The sequence below is a fragment of the Hypanus sabinus genome, chromosome 7, assembly GCF_030144855.1.
Source record: "Hypanus sabinus isolate sHypSab1 chromosome 7, sHypSab1.hap1, whole genome shotgun sequence".
In the NCBI taxonomy this organism is placed as follows: domain Eukaryota; kingdom Metazoa; phylum Chordata; class Chondrichthyes; order Myliobatiformes; family Dasyatidae; genus Hypanus; species Hypanus sabinus.
The window spans coordinates 144,235,901-144,253,607 of record NC_082712.1 but is presented as its reverse complement, the minus strand read 5'-3'; the positions used below and the strand labels follow the sequence as shown (position 1 = coordinate 144,253,607).

Here is a 17,707-nt window from a genome sequence, read left to right as displayed (position 1 = left end):
AAGGAAATGGCAGGATCAGGAGAGGGGGCCATGGGAGAGAGCTGGCAACAATATCTATGTGTAAACAGTCAAGAGCCATGCTGAATATTTTGATGTACATCTTTATTTCTGAACTAACCACAGCTTTGATACAGTTAAAAATAGTTGCAAAAGTGTCAGCTTGTCTGCAGTTACACACTTCAAGCATGTTAACAGCAAAATGCAGAAATCAGTTCTTATTTTTATCTTTAACTATTGGATGAGTGTTTACACACTCTCTATAATTTCAACTGATCTAAGAACAATACAGAGAACATTTGGATTCCAGTTCTAATCACGGAAGAGTCAGTGAGAGTCAAGGAGTAACGGAACAGAGAACTCTCACAATGTTAAAAATTCTAAGGTGAACAATTTTACTAAAGTCTAAAGATCTTATTAGTTATAAAATACTGTAACTTCAAGCAAAAACACATTTTCAGTAAGAAGCTGGTGCAAAAGTTATGCACACTTAATTTTTCTAAATTTGTTCAAATAACCACAATGTTGAATTTCCTTTGACACCTCTCCACATTGACCTTAATGTAATTGTATTCATATCCTTGACTCTGCACACAGAGGTACACTCACTGAGACTTCAATAAAAATCCTTCAGGCATCTTTTGAAATGACTGTAAAAGGCAAGCTTCACAAGGCCCACCACCTACTCCACATCAAGAAATGTTGCCTAACTCTCCTTTCCTGACATCCCTACAGTACAGTATCAAAGATCTTTATGGGCAAGTGCTATATCAAGGTGACCACTAGCTGAAAGTGAGGTTAGGGTATTGGGAGTCCTGTCTGCTAAGTGAAATATTTCTAGGATTCCCTAGAAATTGGGAATCACTTGTTTTTGCTATGCATAAACACAGCCGTATTCACTGCTATCACACTGCTGGATTTCCCCACATACAAAGAATCACAAAATCGACAGAACACTGAAACGGCAAGTGTGTGGTTTATATCCGAAAACAAGGGCTTAGAGGGGACCTGAACACTTCATGATAAAGCCTCCGCAGATTTCACACATCTCCTGACTCATTTCTGCAGGGCATTCAAAGAAAGGCATCAGCCCTTTTAAGCTCAATTCTGTATGGCTGCCGGGCAGTTGCCACACACACTTTGGCAGTCATGGAAGACAGAAAAGCAGCAGGAATGGGGAAAACAATTCCATAATAATTCAAAGGCAAAATGTGCTCAAAACATATGCTTGTTGTCATGGAGAGAACCTGGGGACCTGCCAGGTTAGCTTCACCATTGGAAGAGCCTCACAGACCTGGTCAGTGCACCAGTTTACTCCAATAGAGAAATTGAAGCACTTTAAAGTAACTGGAAATGTTTGCTTCATTGATACATTTAGCTTTCCTCTTCTGATTATTCGTACAGTCTCTTGGTATTGAAGAACATAGTATGTAGAGATTCAACTTGTCTGCTTTGGGGAATTAATATTCTGCATGCTCCTTATGTAAATTATATATCACAAACAGCTGGTGCCTGTCTGGTGAGACCATGGATGCCAACTAAACATTTTTTTTGTCATTAGCTGCTGTTTTATTCTGTTCCTCTCGCTCCAACTGAACTTTAAGCTCTACCCAGTGACCCTCAGACTCCAGGCATCTAGGACTGTTTTTTCTCTGTCTTCAGTGGTGTCAATAGTCGTTAAATTGTGCAGGTGCTGCAGACAATGAGAAGATTCCACATTGGTTTGGGTTACATTGCCGTGGCCTTTGGTTTGATAGAGGCAGCAGCATAAACCAAGTTCACTTTCACTGCTATCCTGGTACACACAAAGCCCTCAATTGCTATGGTGGGTGAGTGAGAATCCAGCCAGGGAGGTTCAGGGCCACCCTTGTTCCTTAGTACCCACCCCTCCCGGCACCTCCATTACCTGACAAAGATCCATCAGCGAAGAACGTGTTTAAGTTCCCCAAAAACATGGCATTCACCAAGAGGAAATTCTTCTTGTGATTCTTGGGACCATGAAGACTTGCAGACTGAGGGAGCAAAAACCTTTCCTGTTCGATGTCTTAGTTATTTAGAGGAGCTGCTGTGGACATAAATGGCATCAAAGGCCAATTGTACCCATGGAAGGCCAGCAATGTGTGCAGGTCCCAGTGGCTGAGAAGCTCCTTGTCCTAATCAAAATAGATAAAATCATTTTCTCCCTATTGCCTGGACAATCTTAAGTAACGCACTGGTGATTGACCATAATAAGTCTTAAGTAATGGTGTCTGCCAAAGGTATTACTACAAAGACTAAATGTTGGAAAAATAAACACTCCTTATGTGGTTAAATGGCCTGCAGAGTGTCTAAACGTGACCATTCTAGTCTCCTGATACCAGTAGTCTCTTTAAATAGCAAGAAAAGCCACAGAAGAGTTGGTTCTGCTGAAAATCTTCCAGAACAGTCCCAAAGTGAAGTTTTTCTCCCTCCAATAAATGGTTCAGGCATAAATGGTCCTTATTTGAACAGTGACTTCATTCTTGTACCTTTCTGATGATGGGAAAATCAAGCACGTTTTTATATCTCAAACAATTGAAAATCTGCAGATGTTGGAAATCTGAGCCACACACATACAAAATGCTGGAGGAACTCAGCAGGCCAGGCAGCATCTATGGAAAAAAGTACAGTTGACGTTTTGGGCAGAAACCCTTCAGCAGGACTACTGAAGGGTCTTGGCCCGAAACATCAATTGTACTGTTTTCCATAAATGCTGCCTGGCCTGCAGAGTTCCTCCAGCATTTTGTGTGTGCAGAACAGTTAAATCAATATTGGACCACACAGCATTTAAAAATTGCTTTCCCATGCAGTAGAACTTCTGGACCACTGACTTGCTAAGGATTAGGGAAGCTGTAAACACAGGGGAAGCAGCAGGAAATCATGCTAAAATTTGCTCTTGTTAAACACTGACAGAATTGCATCTCTAATAGATGCTCAACAGGAATAAGAGCTCTAGGCAATTTTTCCTTCTGCAAAATAGCAACGCAGGTGACCACCTAGAAAGAGATCAGCTAATTATGTAAGGGACGATGGACGCGACCTGAATTTCTTCCCGATAAACACGTGGATTATTTCAGTGTGCCTTAAATCCCATTTATGCTGGTCAAAGGCATGTGTCAATTGACTTACTGCGCTACCATTCATCTCACCAACAAAGCAAGTTAACCAGCATCAGCATCTCACGTGCCTTCTGGCAATACAATTCATCAATTCAATCAATATTACAAAGCTACACTGCTTCTGTGAGATCTAGTGGGAAAATTAATCTGCGATTAATGAAGTTTCCTTGCTCACTGGCTGCTTTGATGTTTCCACCATTAGTTTCTTCAAGATGCTTTCTGTAAGTGACCCATTTTTTTTCAGTATTTTTATTGGATATTTTTATTCATTTTATGGTGGTTTTATCCTATGTATGGACAAGTTAATATTTCTATCTGTAAAAATAACTTGGTGCTGGTGAAACGTCTTTTGGCACTGCAGTGTGGTGCTCATGTGCATACAATTCAATTATCCTAACGACAAAAGTGTTGAAGGGTAGACGGTGCTTAAAATAAATACACCCAAATCAATCCTTAAGAAACTCTGGGTGGATGCAAAGAGAATACAACTGCTTCACTTTCCACTGACCATGGTATCTATTCAGTTAGGGAATATGCAATAATCATAGTATATCTTTTCATAAAATACACAAGCAATTAACTGCAAATATAGATAGAATTAGTTTGCATTCACTCCTAATATGCATTTAGACAAAAGGAAAGACACTTCCACTATTTTAACAGCCAACTTAAAACTCTGCTTTTTAATTAGCTAACTTAATAATGAGTCACTGTATAAATACCTGCAATTCAGCACTCTTACCAAAGGGCAATATTTTGCACATTCATAGTGAAGTCAAGAAAAAAAAAAATCTGGCATACTTTCAATTACGCCTCAGGTTAGAGTACTCACTGTTATCAATCTACTTTATTTTCTTAATAACCACTTCACCGACACATCTATGTTAAATTCATGGGAACTTAATCCTAGTACAGGCTAATCATTTTAGGATTTAGAAAGCATCATACTGTTAAGTAAGTAAGTGAGGAATACACGGTTACAAATACCATGTACAACTTTTCACCTTGGCTAGCATTTCTTGAGATCCTGCTGAGCTAAGTATAATATCAGGCACCTGACTGAAAATGACCACATCAGGGTCTACCGACTCATGGCATTGTGATTGCACAATATCTGACTAGTGAAAAGTTACATATAAATATGCAGGAATTTCCCATTTCATGCCTCCATGCAATTTTTTTAAAAAAGTTCTATAAATGAAATCCATAACATAAGCCTACTTTTACCTTGTTTCAAAATTACCCAACTCAGCCAACAGAGTCACGCTTGGCTCCAAGTTTCAAGTGTAAATGCAATCAAAGAGGCAAGCAAAAAAGGAATATTTTCAAACCTATTGCAAGCATTACAGAATGTTGAAATCAAAATTTAAAAATAATTGAAGCAATCAGGACATTCAACAAAAGTACACATGGACTTCAAATGGACCGTCCTCTTTTGTTCACTGTGTAGTTGGACACAGAATTTTAACACTTTAGTATAAAATACTTCATGTCAAACCACTACTGCTTCCACAAAGAACACATCCTTGGCACTTTCTTCCAGTGTGTAGTAAAGTACGCATCTGGCAAAATACAGTCCAATATTTAATATGTTATGGTATATGTATTATTGTGTTGCTGCATTTTTTTGTTTCTGCCAGTTCTTTTCCCGGAGGTCCAACTCAGCCTTTGTGAAGGCAGATGGTCCCCAATTAGTGATCAGCTGAGGGCCCTTGGAACCTACAAACAATAATTAACAAACATTCAGAAGGAGGCATTTAATGTACAGGGCAAAGAGGACTTACAAATAAATACAACAGGACCAGCTCAATATTTTCCAAAGAACACTTAATATCTCTTTCCTACTGACATATGCTTCAGATCTGCATTTCAATTTTTAAACACTGCAGTCTATCTAGTCTCAGTGACAAAAATTTAACAGATCATGTTACCAGTATTAACATTTTGCAATATAAAATGAATTAAAAAGAATCTAAGCATAAGGCAAGAATAAATCAAACCTGAAGTATTTTGAAAGTAATGGATCCTACAAAATGCTTTAATAGTTTAGCCAGAAAAAAGCTATGGAAAAAAGTGCAATAAAAATTAATCAACCAGCACATCTTAAAGCAACTGAGTCAATTACAACAGTCAACCTTTTAACCTCCTCCAAGACCAATCTAACTCTTCCCTCCCACATAACCCTCCCTTTTTCTTCCATCCATGTGTCTGTCTAAGAGTTTCTGAAATGTCTAGTGTATCTGCCTCTACCCTTGGCAGCACATTCCACAGACCTACCACTCAGTGTGAAATACTGTACCTCCATATGACATCCCCCATTCTTTCCTCCAATCACCTTAAAATTGTGCCATTTCATAGGGAAAGGAGCTGGCTGTTTACTCTATGAATGCTTCCTATAATCTTATACACCTCTATCAGGTCACCTCTCACACGCCTTCACTCCAGAAAGAAAAGCCCTAGCTTGCTCAAGCTTTCCTCCTAAAACATTCTCTGCAATCCAGGCAGCCTCTTGATAAATCTCCTCTGCACACTCTCTAAATTTTCCACATCCTTCCTACAATGTGACTCCAAATATAGTCTAAACAGTTTTATAGAACTGCAAAATTAGTTTGCAGCTCCTGATCCCAACTCTTGAAGTCCAAAACTCTGTATGCCTTCTTAACCACCCTATCAACTTGCACAACAACTAAGGACGTGGACCTGAAGATCCCTCTATCCTCCACACTGCTATGAATCAGGCTACAACCGTACACTGCCTTCAGATTCAAACTTTCAAAGTGCATCACTACACTTTTTGGGATTGAACTCCATCTGCCACTTCTTAGCCCAGCTCTACATCCAATCAGGGTCCTGTTGTAACCTACACCAACCTTCTATATTATCCACAATGCTACTAGCCTTCGTGTCATCTATAAACTTACTAACCCATCATTTATAAAAATCACGAAGAGAAAGAGTCCCAGAACTGATCCCTGCAAAACACTGACTTCCAGGTAGAATACACTCCAGCTACTGATGAGTCCTCCATCACTCTAGTCATCCTCCTGTTCTCCACATGTGTCTAGAACACCTTGTGGTTTTCCTTAACCCTGTCTGCCACGGCCTTCTCATGTCCCCTTCTAACTCTCCTAAGTCTCCTTTTAAGCTCACTCCTTTGCCTTCTGTGGGCAATCCAAATCTGAATTCATGCAGCCATGTTTCTCTAGGTCTGTGCCTCCCGACTTTTCAAATGAACCTACCATGGGGAACTTTGTCAGATCTTTCTAAACTCTATATACACCACAAACACTGTTCTTACCATCATCTATTTGTCATTTCATTGAAGTCAATCTGGTTCATAAGGCACAACCTGCCCCTCACAAAACCATGCTGACTAACCCTAACCAGACTATGCTTCTCCAAATGCTCGCAATCCTGTCTCTAAGAATGTTCTCCAGTAGTTTGCCCACCACTGACATACGACGCAGTGATCTATAATTGCTAGAATTACTCCTTACCCTTCTTAAACAAAGGAATAACATTTGCCACCCTCCAATCATTTGGTATTACTCCTGTGGCCAATGAGAACACAAAGACCATCAGAAAAGTACAGCAACCTCTTCCCTCACTTCTCATAGTAACCTGGGGTATGGCCCCAGGGCTCATTTATTCTGATGGTCTGCAAAAATTCCTGCTCATCCTCTTTCTTGGCATCAATATTTTCAGCCATATCCACCTGATATATGTTGTTCTCATAATCGTCAAGGCCCCTCTCACTGGTAAATATTGAAGCAATATTTTCATTAAGAATCTCCCCCTGCCTCCTGTGACTGCAGGTGTGTTTCCTCTTTTAACCTGAGGAATCCTCTGTTGCTCTAGTCATCTTTCTGTATTTCACATACGTCTAGACCACCTTACTCTATCAATGCTTCGGCCACTGCCTTCTCATGTCCCCTTCTAGCTCTCCTAAGTCCCTTCTTAAGATCATTCCTAGCTACCTTATAACTCTCAAGAATTTTGTCTGATCCTTGGTTCCAAAATCTTAAGTTTGCTTCTTTTTTCCCCTTTGCTAGATATTCCACTTCTCTTGACAACCACATTTCAATGACCCAACCATTCTTTCCCCTGCCTCGATGAGATGAATCTAGCCAGAGCCCTTGCAAATGCTCCTTAAACAACCACCACATTTCCATTGTGAATTTCCCTGAGTACATCTGTTCCTAATTTACACTCTCAAGTTCTCACCTAATAGTATCATAATTCACCCTCCACCAATCAAATACTTTCCCATACCATCTGCCCCATTTACCTGTCCAATGCCACCTCCCATCTCTTTTATTCCTGTCCCTGACCCTTTGGAAATATCAGCCCTGTCCTTGTGACAGCCAAGTCTCTGTAATGACCACAAAGTCATAGCTCCATGTACTGATCTAACTTTGTATTACTTCAGCAGGAGAAAACAGAACAGATTACAAACTACACGTTAACATTTCACTTTAAATATCCTGAAGAAAAATCTTTCTAACCTCCATTTTCCAATTTGACACTTAGATCTATGGTGAACTGGTGAATTATGATACCTGGTCAATTTCAAGTATTAAAACAATCCAGCAAGGTATAATTCACTAGAATGGTTTATAAAAATAAATATTAACATTATTCACTGTATGTAAGAATAAGCGATAGGCATCTGGACAATATAGAAAATGACTGAGCATCCAGTGATTCATATCTTGGTTTTCCACTTGCAAGATGCAATGCTGAAAGCTTGCCACTGGTTATGTGTGTGTGAAATACTATTCTAACACAGAGATGCTATTTGATAATTACTTCAGTCTTCTTACCTGGCTGTATGAGTCGGAGCAATCCTTCATGATGTGCCACCTTGTCCTTCCAGTTCTTTGTCTTACTAGTCGCCAACTCTAATTTTTTTGCCACTTCCTGTTACAAATTTAGGAAAAGTTGCATCAGGTTGTTGCAGTATTTTAATGTCTCTATTTTCTTTCTCGATGTTATTGTTGTGCCTTTTTCTCAGGTTTAAGTTCCAAAGTCCCAATCCTGCAGATGGTTACTCAAGAGCACATTTGCCTAATTGACATGAATATGGTTTCAGAGAGATTAAATCATCAAAGAGCTGCTTCTTGGGAGAAGATCAGGAACTTTCCAATTTCCTGTTCTTGATTCAAAAACTTTGATACCAAGTCCACCAAGATCAGCTGATTACTATATGCAGGGTGAGTTAATGGATACCTAGAAGCAGTAAGTATTTCCTCTGAGCATCTGATAGGACGGCCTCAGCTTGCGAAAGCTTTGTTGTTCCGGCAGGTTCACAAAGCAGTATCACTGTCCTGCCAGTGTGCACCTGCTGTTCTTCCCTGCAGACAACTGTTACAGCTCGTACACCTTGCACTGAACAACTAGAAACCTATCTATCACAACAAGAACACTCGTCAGACTAGAATCCACAAGACGACAAATAAAACTGGGTAATGAGTATCAGGCTTAGGATGGCTGATGGAAGGAGGGGGAAATGGGGAGATGTGATAACGGGGGACTTCCCATTATCCTGAATCATATCGTACACAAAGGAAGATGATTATGACTGCTGAGGAACATCATCAAAATCCCTGGGCATTGGCCAAATACTCAAAGGGTCCATCAAGAATTTTATTTTTTCATCCTGATTTGAACGTACATTACTGGTTTACACTCCTGGAAGTATTGAACACACTGTGGGCATATCCTCATCACCTAAAGGCAGTAAAAATCTGGGATCACTGAACCTAATTCTTCTCAAGCTTCCATGAACCCTATGTTATCTATATTTCAATTACAATCCTCTCAACCCTCAAGAAAACCTTGCCCCTTGATATAAGTTCAATTTGGTGCCTGAATGCATACAACACCCACAGCAGTATTCTCAATTGCTCCAATAATCACCATGTAAAAGTTGAACAGAAGACACGAGGCATCTGAGGTAGGGTTGTACAGTTTCAACACCTGGAATGCCCAGATATATGCGAATGTCTGATCAACCATCTTCAGATCTTTCAGTAGCAGCGTGGAGGGAGAAGAGAAAGTGGAGGTGAGAAGAAAGGATGGTGTTAACGTTATGAGGGATGTGACAATGAAAGCAAGGAAGATATGGTTCTGTAATGCAAACTGGATACATTTCAGAGTACAGTACGTGTCTAATTTAATATAGGGTATAGACACATTTGGACACAGACACGGCTGAACTAATGATTTTATAGTTATCAGCATGTGTTTCCTCATCACATTTAAATTGGTTGCGAATGATATTCTTGGTTAGATAGCCATGTCCTTTGTACTACATTCCAAGGTCAAAATGAGATTTGATAAGTTTCCTAAAAGCTACAGCACATTTGAGCAAAGGAAGAGAACATTCCAAGTGGAGCAATGCTTTACAAGAGGTTCCCAAGTTAGAGCTTTACTGAAGCAATCCAGTTAACGTGCTCCTGCCAGACTGAGGCCTTAAGTATTAATCCAATTTTCCTTTGAACTGTGCAAAGGCTGCTTACTCAACAAGCCTCGGTGACAACACTGTTGAAATTATTTTCTCTATAAATGCCACCACCACCCCCCCTCCACCTTCCTTTAGGGCTTTAAATTGACCATTCTTTGTTACCAATCCTCCAACCTATAAAAATAGAAATGACAATAAACTAATAATTTATTTTTAAAAGCCTCCATCAAATCATCACTGATCAAATACAAATAATCAGAGTATGCCAAATCTCATATTATTTTACAGTTATTCATTCATTCCATCACTACAGTAGTCTCAGATGATGATACATTCTGGTGTCAGACAGATCAGCTGATTGAGTAGTGCTTCAACAATCATCTTATACTCAAGGTGAGCAAAACCAAGGAACTGATTGTGAACTTCAGGAAGGGGACATCAGGAGAACACACACCAGCCCTCATTGAAGGGTCAGCAAAGGAAAGGGTGGGCAGCTTCAAGTTCCAGGGCATCAACATCTCAGGATATATCCTGGACCCAACACATTGATGCAAACACACAGAAGGCATGCCAGCAGCTTCACTTCATTGGGAGTTTGAGGAGATTTAATCTGTCATCAAAGACTCTTGCAAACTTTTGCAAATGTATGGTAGGGAGCACTCAGACCAGTTGCATCAGTGCCTGCTATGGGAGTTCCGATGTGCAGGACTGAAAAAGGCTCAGGCAGCTCCATCATGAGCACCACCCTCACCATCACTGAGGACATCTTCAACAGACAGTGCCTCAAACATCCATCATTAATGACCCTTACCATCCAGGACATGCCCTCTTCACATTGCTATCATCGGGAAGGAGGTACAGGAGCCTGAAGACCCACACTTATTGCTTTAGGAACAGCTTCTACCCTTCTGCCATCAGACTTCAGAAGTTACTTTTGTAACTTATAGTAACTTCTCTGCTTCCACAAAAAAAACAACTGATATCATGACCTATATCAGTGATCATCAAGTTGATTCTAATGTAAACTCTTAACTCTATATTACTGCTGTGTCCTATTAGAACAAATTTTCATGGGACTTGCAAACTAACTGGGAACTTAATTAACACTGTTGCATCCTCAGGGGAGCGTGCTTAGCTCACTGCCCTACTCTCTATATACACATGACTGTGTGGCAAAGCATAGCTCAAGTACCATCTATAAATTTGCTGACGATACAACCATTGTTGGTAGAATCTCAGGTGGTGACGAGGGGGCATACAGGAGTGAGATATGCCAACTAGTGGAATGGTGCCACAGCAACAACCTGGCACTCAACGTCAGTAAGGCGAAAGAACTGATTGTGGACTTCAGGAAGGGTAAGACAAAGGAACACATACCAATCCTCAGAGGGATCAGAAGTGGAGAGAGTGAGCAATTTCACATCCTTGGGTATCAAGATCTCTGAGGATCTAACCTGGTCCCAACATATTGATGTGGTTATAAAGAAGGGAAGACAGCGGCTACACTTTATTAGGAATTTGAAGAGATTTGGCATGTCAATAAATACACTCAAAAACTTCTATAGTTGTACCATGGAGAGTATTCTGACTGGCTACACCACTGTCTGGTATGGAGGGGCTACTGCACAGGACTGAAAGAAGCTGCAGAAGGTTGTAAATCTAGTCAGCTCCATCTTGGGCACTAGTCTACAAAATACCCAGGACATCTTTAGGGAGTGGTGTCTCAGAAAGGCAGCATCCATTAATAAGGACCTCCAGCATCCAGGGCATGCCCTTTTCTCACTGTTACCATCAGGTAAGAGGTACAGAAGCCTGAAGGCACACACTCAGCAATTCAGGAACAGCTTCTTCCCCTCTGCCATCCGATTCCTAAATGAACAATGAAGCTTTGAACACCAGCTCACTTTTTAAAAATATACAGTATTTGTTTTTGCACATTTTAAAAAATCTATGCAATATACATAATTGATTTATTTGTTTATTGTTATGTATTATTTTATTTATTTTTTTATCTCTGCTAGATTATGTATTGCATTGAACTGCTGCTGCTAAGTTAACAAATTTCACGCCACATGTCGGCGATAATAAACCTGATTCAGATTCAGATTCTAAATAAAACCCTGTAGCAGTTTCACATAAGGTACTTGTTATATGTCAATTTGATTTTTTATATTTGAAACGTAGTAAACCAGGTGGCTAAATTTAGAAATTGACTCAGTATTGATGCCAAACTGGAAAACCAGAAGGAACAAATTTGATTGATTCAGCATTTTATGTTTAGCAACAGAACAGAGTGTGTTGGTTAGCATTCAAGAATAAGAAACTTAATGTGACTTATCAGGTGACTGCTTAATTTTCCACACGATGTTTCCTAAACTGATGTGTTACCATCTTACCCCATACTGTGCAAGAGCTTGCTTTCTCTCTTGCTCAAGCTCTTCCAGTTGCTTCATTGCCATTTGCAGGGCCTCCTCTTTTCTGGCTCTCTCATTTTGTAGCTCTTGCTTTTCTGCTTCAGTCATTTGGATAGTCTGTTGTTGTAGTAAGTGAAGTTTCTCCAAATCTTGTCGTTTACTGCACTCCTCTTCCAGTAATCTATGTCAACAAATTAATAAAACGATGGCAAGGTTAATAGCATTCTGGTCTAAACGACTATGTCCTTCCACATTATGTGCACCACTGCCACCAAACTCACAAACTCACACACTCGTTTCTACTTCCTACCCAAGATCTACAAACTTGACTGTCTGCGTAGGCCTAGTGTCTCTGTCAGTTCCTGCCCCACTGGACTCGTGTCCACATACCTCAACTCCATTCTATCTCCTTTGGCTCAGTCCCTTCCCATCTACAACTGTGACACCGCATGCTCTCGATCTCCTGAACAGCTTGCAATTCCCTGGTCCTGACCACCTCATTTTCACCATGGATGTCCAGTCCTTGTACACTTCTATTCCCCCCCCCCCATCAAGAAGGCCTTAAAGTTCTCCACTTCTTTCTCAATAGAAGAACCAACCAGCTCCCCTCCACCTGGCAGAACTGGTCCTGACCCTCACCAATTTCTCCTTCGGCTCCTTCCACTTGGTCCAAACTCAAGGGGTTGCCATGTTCACCCATGTGGGCCCTAGCTATGCCCACCTTGTCACTGGCTACCTGTAACCCTCCATGTTCCACACTTACCCTGATTTCCAACTCTCCCTGCACTACATTGTTGACTGTGTTGGTATTGGTATTGATGCAGCTTCAGGCACCCAAGCTGAACTCATCAATTTCATTAACTTTGACTCCAATTTCCCACCCTACCCTTAAGTTCACTGGGTCCATTTCAAACACCCCTCTCCCGTTTCTTGATCTCACTGGCTCCATCTCTGGAGACAAACTGTCTATTTATATATTTCATAACCTAACCAATTCCCATGGTTACCTTGACTATGCCTCTTCCCACCCAGTCTCCTATAAAAATACTATTCCCTTTTCTCAGTTCCTCCTTTTCCACTGCATCTCTCCCAGGATAAGGCTTTCCTTCCAGGATATCAGAGATGTCCTCCTCCTTCACAGAACATGGTTTCCCTTTCTCCACCATTATTGCTGCCCTTATCCGCATCTCCTCCATTTCCTGAACGTCTGTGTTCACCCCATCTTCCCACCGCCTTAATAGGGATCCTCTTGTCTCCACCCAGCCCCTTTTCCCCACCCTGGCTTCTTATTCCTTGCCTACCTCTCCCCCTGGTGTACTCCCACCTTCCCTTTCTCCCATGGTTCACGCTCCTCTCTTATCAGTTTCCTTCTTCTCCAGCCCTTTACCTTTCCTACCCACCTGGCTTTATCCATCAACCTAGCTATCCTCCTCCCCCTCACCCATCTCTTTATTCTGGCGTCTTCCCCTTTCCTTTTCAGTTCTGATGAAGAGACTTGGCCCAAAATATTGACCGTTTATTCATTTCCATAGATGCTGCCTGAGAAGCTGACTTCCTTCAGCATTTTGTGTGTGTAGCTCTGGATTTCCAGCATCTGCAGAATCTCTTATGAACATAAAGCTAATCGGTTATCCAGTGACAAGTAGGCATTAAGAGGCAACTGTTGAGGTTCCATTACTGGTGCACTTCCCTCTCATTTGGCAGGTGGGGAGTTTGACTCATGTCAGAGAGATATGTGTGAAAATCTGGATCAAAGTCCAGTTGAATACTGAGGAGATGCAGCTAAATAATGGATCACATCATGGGTGTGGTTTCCCCCAAATGCAATACAATCCAGTGTGACACACACAAAAAAACAGCTGAGATGATTATTGCCAGGGTTGATGGTGTGCTAAAATTTTGATTGGGTTCCTCATTCGTGTTTGTACTGATCAGAAAATCTGCATACTTGAGTTATGAATTTTCAAACACATTTCTTTTGGAATGTTGCACGGGATGTCAAATCATGATGGTTTGGGAATGATTACTAAATGAAGTTCATTTCTAGAATAGCCATATTTTATCAGCATTTCTTTGGATAGGACTCTTCCCAGTGCTCTACTGGGAAGACTCCTAACCAAAGATCCGATCATTATCACATTGGTACTTGTGACAGCCTTTGTGTACAAATTAGCTGTTGCATTTTCTACATTACAACTACAGTTCAGGAAGTTCTTCATTAGCTATATCCTGAATGACGCTACATAAAAATTCAAGTCTCTTTCCGTTTTAATTATGCAGTATTCTTTTTAATAGGTCTGTATCTTTTTCAGTATTACTTGTTGTATGATACAAAATGGGAACAGGAATAGAACAATTGGTCCCTGAATCCTGCTCTGTCTTTCAATAAAATTATGGCTGATCTGACTATTTTCAGCTGCATATTCACATCTTCCCATGGTAACCTTCCCCTCCCTGGCTTACCAGGTACCTAGCTACCTCTGTCTTAAAAATTATTCAAACATGCTGTTTTCACTAGCTCTGAAGAAGAGTTCCCAAGACTCATAATTACTGAGCAAAATATAATCTAACTTCATTTTCAAATAGTGACCCCAGCTCTAGATTGACCTGTAAATAAAAACATCAGCATTAAATTACCCTAAGAAGATGCCTCAATCAAGCCCCCCTCACTCTTCTAAACACTAGCAGATACAAGCTTAGTCTATCCATTTCCTTCTCACAACTTCTCCATCGCAATATTAGGCTAGTAAACTTCCTCTGAACTGTTTCCAACATATTAGCATCCTTCCTAAAATAAGATCAATTGCACAATATTTCACAGTTGGTCTCAACAACACCTTACATGACTTAAATATTATCTCCCTACTTTTGTATTGAAGTCCCCAGCACCAAATGATAGCTCGCTATCATCTCTAAATACTGGCCCTTTCTGAATCATACATTAGGGTATGCAGACCACTTTGCATATCACAGCCCTGCAATCTCTTACTATTTAGATGATAAGAGATTTGTTTATTTTTCTTGCTGTGATCAATTTCACATTCATCCACCCGCCCTCTGACCACTAATATTACCTGTCAACATACCACCTTCCTCATGCTGTCTTACTTGCATCACTTCTAAACTTTGCAACCAGACTAACATTGTCTTCAGTCAGGTCATTTATATAAATCTGTAAAAGTTGAGGTCCAGCATTAATCCCCTATGACACAAAACTCATTTCATCTTGTAAAACTGAAAAAGAATAATTTATGTCTACTGTCTTGTTTCTATTAGCCAATTTCCTGTCCATGCCAGCATAATAATTTTTAAAAGCAGGAACTTTCATTTTTCTCAGTAATTCCTTTTAGACTGAAGCCTCAAAGCTTTATAGCAGAGTTCTCCAAAATCAGTCAGCCTCATTTTTAAGGTGATTATTTGAACAAGCGTAGCAAGAAAGAGGCTTTCAATCCTTGGCCATCCTTTGTGTGAAAAAAGGTCCTACTAGCTGAATTTTGATTTTGAAAATATGTTATCACGTGCTGGAATGCTCTATCAGTTGAAAAGGTTTCTTATTAACCATCTAGTCAACTTTTTTCAAAATCCTCAAAACCCCATTCATAACTCCCCTTAACCTACAAGGAATACAAACTTCACTTGCAGAAAACACACACATAATGCTGGTAGATGAAGGGTCTCGGCCCGAAACGTCGACAGCACTTCTCCTTATAGATGCTGCCTGGCCTGCTGTGTTCCACCAGCATTTTATGTGTGTTGCTTGAATTTCCAGCATCTGCAGATTTCCTCGTGTTTTCACTTGCATAATCTTTCCTCAAACCCATTTGGTAACATACTAGAGAACCTGTCCTGTACTTCCTCCAAGGACAAACTTTGCTTTGAAATGTGATTGATCATAGAATGATACAGCACTGGACAACGCTTTTGGCTCACAATATTGTGCCAATCTTGATAAACACAGTAGAGTGAATCCAAGGTTCTAAAATAAAACAGGTCCAAAAAACAAAAGGTACGGCAAAGGCAAACAAACCACTGGAAAGGAATTCAGCACTAGATTACAGGACAAGCACACCGTCAAGTGTTGGCTCCAAGGCTGAGCAGACAACAGCACAATTCACACAGCTTAAAGCTTTTGGTGCACTGGCCTTCATAAATCAAAGTATTGAGTACAGGAGCAAGAGTAAAATCTGCAGATGATAGAAATACGAGCAGCACACACAAAATGCTGGAGGAACTCAGCAAGTCAGGCAGCATCTATGGAAAAGAGTACAGTCAACGTTTCGAGCCGAAACCCTTCGGCAGGAATGGAGAAAAAGAAGCTGAGGAGAAGATTTAAAAGGTGGAAGAAGGAGAAAGAGAAACACAAGGTGACAGGTGAAACCAGGAGGGGGAAGGATAAAGCAAAGAACTGGGAAGTTGATTGGTGAAAGAGACAGAAGGCCATGGGAGAAGAAAAAAGGGGAGGAGCAGCAGAGTGAGGCAATGGGTGGGCAAGGTGATAAGGTGAGAGAGGGAAAGAGGATGGGAAATGGTGATGAGGGGTTGGGGCATTACCAGAAGTTAGAGAAATTGGTATACATGCCATCAGGTTGGGGGCTCCCCAAACAGAATATGAGATGTTGTTCCTCCAACCCAACCGTGGCCTCATATGACAGTGGAGGAGACCATGGATTGACATAGCAGAATGGAAAGTGGGATTAAAGTGGGTGGCCACTGGGAGATCCACTTTTTCTAGCGGACAGAGCGTAGGTGCTCGGCGAAGTGGTCTCCCAGTCTATGTCAGGTCACACCTACATACAGGAGGCCACACCGGGAGCACCGAACACAGTAGATGACCTCCAAAACACTCACAGGTGAAGTGTTGCCTCACCTGGAAGGACTGTTTGGGACCCTGAATGATAGTGAGGGTCCTACACCTCCCCCCTTACTGAGGTGCAGTTTTGGTCAACTACCTACAGGAAAGATGTAAATAAGGTTGAAAGGGTTAAGAGGAAATTTACAAGGATGTTTGTTGCTGGTACTGGAAGACCTGAGTTTATAAAGTGAGATCAAATAGTTTAGGACTTCATTCCTTAGAACGTGGGAGAATAAGGGGATATTTGATAAAGGTGTACATAATTACGAGAGGTATAGATAGGCCTTTTCCACTCAGGATGGATAGGACTACAACTAGAGGTCATGGTGAAAGGTGAAAAGTTTAAGGTGAACATGAGGGGAATCTTCTTCACAGAAGGCTACAATAGTATGGAATGAGCTGCCAGTGCAAGTGGTGCATGCAAGCTCGATTTCAACTTTTGAGAAATTTGGATATGCACATGGATGGTAGGGGTATGGGGGCTCGTGGTCCCAGTGCAGGTTGATGGTAATAGGCAATGTTAATGGTTCAGCACAGACTAGATGGGCAGAAGGACCTGTTCCATACTGTACTTTTCTATGACTATGTCCTCCTCCTATGTATCATCCATATCCCTCCATCCCCTTCATATTCCTGCGTCTATCTAAAAGCCTCTTAAACTCCACCAAATTGCCTGCTCCACAACAACCTCTGGTAAACCATTCCTGGAACATAACTTTCAGCGTATAAGTCAAAACTTCTCTCGCGTTACCTTTATACTTCCCCTCTCTAAATTTAAATTCATGCTTTCAGCTGTTCAAATTTCTACCCTGGGGATAAGATTCAGCCCTATGTTTCCCCT

At 40.9% G+C, this 17,707-nt stretch overlaps 1 protein-coding gene across 1 annotated transcript in view; it reads right to left on the bottom strand.

Annotated features, from left to right (window-relative positions):
- Positions 1–3,786: 3,786 nt before the first annotated feature.
- Positions 3,787–17,707, bottom strand: part of swap70b (switching B cell complex subunit SWAP70b) — a 123,638-nt gene continuing 109,717 nt past the window's right edge. Inside the window, exons 10-12 of the mRNA XM_059975877.1 lie at positions 11,997–12,195; positions 7,958–8,054; positions 3,787–4,853 (exon numbers count right to left, since the gene is read on the bottom strand). Coding sequence (XP_059831860.1) covers positions 4,741–4,853; positions 7,958–8,054; positions 11,997–12,195 — 409 coding nt within the window. The 3' untranslated portion in view covers positions 3,787–4,740. The remainder of the gene's footprint in view (positions 4,854–7,957; positions 8,055–11,996; positions 12,196–17,707) is intronic.